The 3,523-nt window shown below is 31.5% G+C and overlaps 1 protein-coding gene across 1 annotated transcript in view; it reads left to right on the top strand.

Annotated features, from left to right (window-relative positions):
- LOC105826712 (chromosome unknown open reading frame, human C5orf34) overlaps nucleotides 1–3,523 on the top strand; it is a 19,933-nt gene that overhangs the window by 12,886 nt on the left and 3,524 nt on the right. Inside the window, exons 6-8 of the mRNA XM_012664728.1 lie at nucleotides 699–836; nucleotides 1,497–1,667; nucleotides 2,392–2,486. Coding sequence (XP_012520182.1) covers nucleotides 699–836; nucleotides 1,497–1,667; nucleotides 2,392–2,486 — 404 coding nt within the window. The remainder of the gene's footprint in view (nucleotides 1–698; nucleotides 837–1,496; nucleotides 1,668–2,391; nucleotides 2,487–3,523) is intronic.

Here is a 3,523-nt window from a genome sequence, read left to right as displayed (position 1 = left end):
TTTGGCAAAATTTGTCAACTTTTCTGATCTCATAATTTATAAAATAGACTCTATTATTATTATAAGAATAGTTCTGGCTTTGAAATTTAAATATGGAGAAACATTTATATTGGGTGAGCAGGAGCCAAGAGGAAATAAGTGCCTTTCCTCTGGGTAAGTGTGGCATCATTGTTGTTCCTTGAAATGAGGTTGGGGATTTGATGATATATTTGAAATTTTCATACTTCTTTATTATCCTCAAAGTAATAAAGATTTCTGAGAGTGTACTAAAGATGAAGTATAGTGTCATTCTTTGGTTCATATGTTTTTAAAATTCTCTCAATCCATGACACCCAGAAGAATGAAAGTGGATTGTTGAATTAAATTTGTTCTTTTTATAAATTTGTGTCTAAGCACCTTTGAAAATAGGTTTAAAGGAACATATTTTGTAATTTGACTTCCTAGGGATACTTCATTCACATCACCACCACTTTTAGGCTAAGTTAAACCTTCTAGGCACTGTGAATCACCTCTTCTCTCATTCTCTCTCATTTCATTGCTAAAAATTAGAGGAGTGGCCTTATGCAAGTAAGATTAACACAAAGGAAAGCAATAATAGTTCCCTTCTAGGGGCTTAAGGATTTCTGGAAGCAAAGAGTTCCCAAAATATTTCAGTGGAAATGAGTTACTTGCCATCTAAAATGTTGTATGGCATTGAGAATGAGTTGCTAGAATTGGAAAAGGTCATTATTTGCAAATGTTTAAGTAGTCTTTTTCATGTTCACAGAATTCTTCAACATTGTGCGAAGATGAGACTTTCTTTAAGCCATAACTATCGTGTATGCTGCTGGAAAATGGTATGTTAAAATTATTTTAAAAACAAGATATTTTCAATTGTTTTATTGTTTGTACCTGTACTTCTAAGTTTAATCTGCTTTCATCTAAGTTATGTGAGAAGTTCTTTGTAACATTTATATTGGTTTATTCAGAAAAATACCCACCTAATAGACACTGAAAAATCAGGCCTGTAAGTTATACTTTTATTGAATATAGTTTGTTTTGTTTTAATGGAGGGGGAAGGACAGAAGAATTGATTGGATTTGAGTATGTAAAAACATAGTCATTATAAACCATGATATTATAGTATTCTATATTTTGATAACTGTGAAAATAAATTCTTAAATGCCGACTTGGAGGAAGGGATTCTCGTACTTTGATTTCTGTATCTATACTAATTTAACTGAAAACCTGTATGTTGCTGTAGTTCCTAATTTTTGTCTACATTCTATGTGAAGTTCAGAGAACTTTTCAGTGACTTTTCAAAGATACTAGAATTTAAATCTGCTTATAAATAGACTGGGTATCAACTTATGGAAAAATTCAAGCAAACATAAGTATTCTACAAATATTCAACTTCTGAATAAGAATCTGAAGTTGCCTTAGAGTTCATTAATAGTCATTTAAATCTTGTTAATGGATAACTCCATTTCCTGCTATTTTTATTTACTTGGTTTTAGGTACCTGGGATAAATGAGAGCAATATATTGCCTTTGCGTTTGAAAGAATCACTCATACCCAACGTGGGAAGATTTCTTGCCTACTCTGATGACAAAGTATATGCTATCTTTTTAGATGGCATTAGTCTAACTCTAAATTGGAATTTCAGCTCTTCTGTTGAAAAGAGACAGGTTAGGTATACTTCAGACTGAAATCTATTTGTTATTGGTTATTTATTTGTGGAAAACAGAACAAAAAAAATAAAGTACCATACTATCTCAATTGATTTATTTAATTATTTCTTTTTGAGGCAGAGTCTTGCTCTGTCGCTTGGCCTAGAGTACCATGGCATCAGCTTAGCTCAAAACAACCTCAAACTCCTGGGCTCAAGCAATTCTCCTGCCTCAGCCTCCCCAGTAGCTGGGATTATAGGTACACACCACGACGCCCAACTAATTTTTCTATTTTTGGTAGAGATGGGGTCTCGCTCTTGCTCAGACTGGTCTCGAACTTCTGACGTCAAGCGATCCTCCCACCTTAGCTTCCTAGAGTGCTAGTATTACAGGCTTGAGCCACTGCTCCCAGCCTTAATTTATGTTTTGAAGTATAAAATCTGTCAAGAGGCTTTACTGATCTCATTGGATTTCCTAGCAAAAATTGGAATTGTGTGACAAATAACTATTTTTATAAAGATAACTCATAACAGAGAGAAGGATTAGTATTTTTACTCTCTTTGATAATTATTTATATGAGTGGTGGTTAAATAATACCCATATCCCATGTAAAATATGTTTAAATTATCAAATTTTTAATGATTACTCTTATGTTTTAAGTTGCTAGTGAAGTTAGGGTTATTTATGTTTTTGTTTTCAGTTTTAGAATGATAAAACTTACCTTTCCTCTTTGCTTCTTAAGGTAAATCAAGGTCTTAGCTTAGGTTGGTGTAAGTTAACTTTTCCTGATGGACAAGATCAGTTAATTCAAATTGAGCACCCTGGACCATATGAAAGGTACTGACAAGCAATTTTTAAAAATATTTTTATGTTTTACTTTTATTTGATGGAGACATATAAACATTATTTAAATGTTATACTGGTATTTAGCATAACTAAATAGGATCAAGTCAGTTTCAGTCATTTCCATTTATAGTCAAGTGATTTTTCATAATGAAATGTGTTATAGACACACTGACCTACTGTGGAGTTTGGACTGTGGTCAGCTGTGTTAGCCAATTAACCAATTCTCTGATTTGACATGAGGTTTACAACCACAGGTAACTAAAATTGTGTATATTTGTATAAAGTGGATAAAATTAAATTACCTGATGATTGTTCTTAAAATGGGGAAGATTCTTCAGCTTTTTGTCTTTTGACTTACGTAATTTGTTATTAGTTATAATAGTTCTACTTGTAATAGTCTTGACATTTTTGTGATTTTACTTGAGAATGTTCATAGAATTGCTTTTTTCACCTCTTGAATTTATTTTTCTGTTGGGTTTCATTGCTTTTTGGACTAAACTCTCCAACAGTCATTGTTCTTTTGAATAATTTGCCTGAAAAAGATAGTGTCTAACAAACATTACTATTTGGTTCAGCCAACCACTTCAGATCATTCATTTCATTAAACTTAGTACTTGTTTTGTGTATTCAGTGAGTTATATATAATTATATGTACATATATGTATGTGTGTGTATGCATTAATGGGTGTTTTCTGATTTAAATTTTTATAAGCAAATGCTCACGTAGGCTTATTATGTATAGAGGCATTTTAGGATAAAACAATGAAAGCCATTTTACTTTGAAAAACTAAAAGGAGAATTTAAACATTTGAATTTGAACTTCAAATGAAATCCAAGTTTCACCTTTATTTTGATTCTTAAATGTCATTTTCATTAATCACGAATGTTAGTAAATAATTTTATTCTTGTTGAATAATGGAAAAAACTTGCCTTTTCTATGACCAGTGAAAAAAATTTAGAAAACCCTCTAGTAAGTGCCTCACTTTAATATTTCTTTTTTTTTTTTTTTTTTTGAGACAGAGTGTCAC

Source organism: Propithecus coquereli, unplaced genomic scaffold, assembly GCF_000956105.1.
Source record: "Propithecus coquereli isolate 6110/MARCELLA unplaced genomic scaffold, Pcoq_1.0 Scaffold91, whole genome shotgun sequence".
NCBI classification, from domain to species: domain Eukaryota; kingdom Metazoa; phylum Chordata; class Mammalia; order Primates; family Indriidae; genus Propithecus; species Propithecus coquereli.
This window is presented reverse-complemented; position numbering and strand designations above follow the sequence as displayed.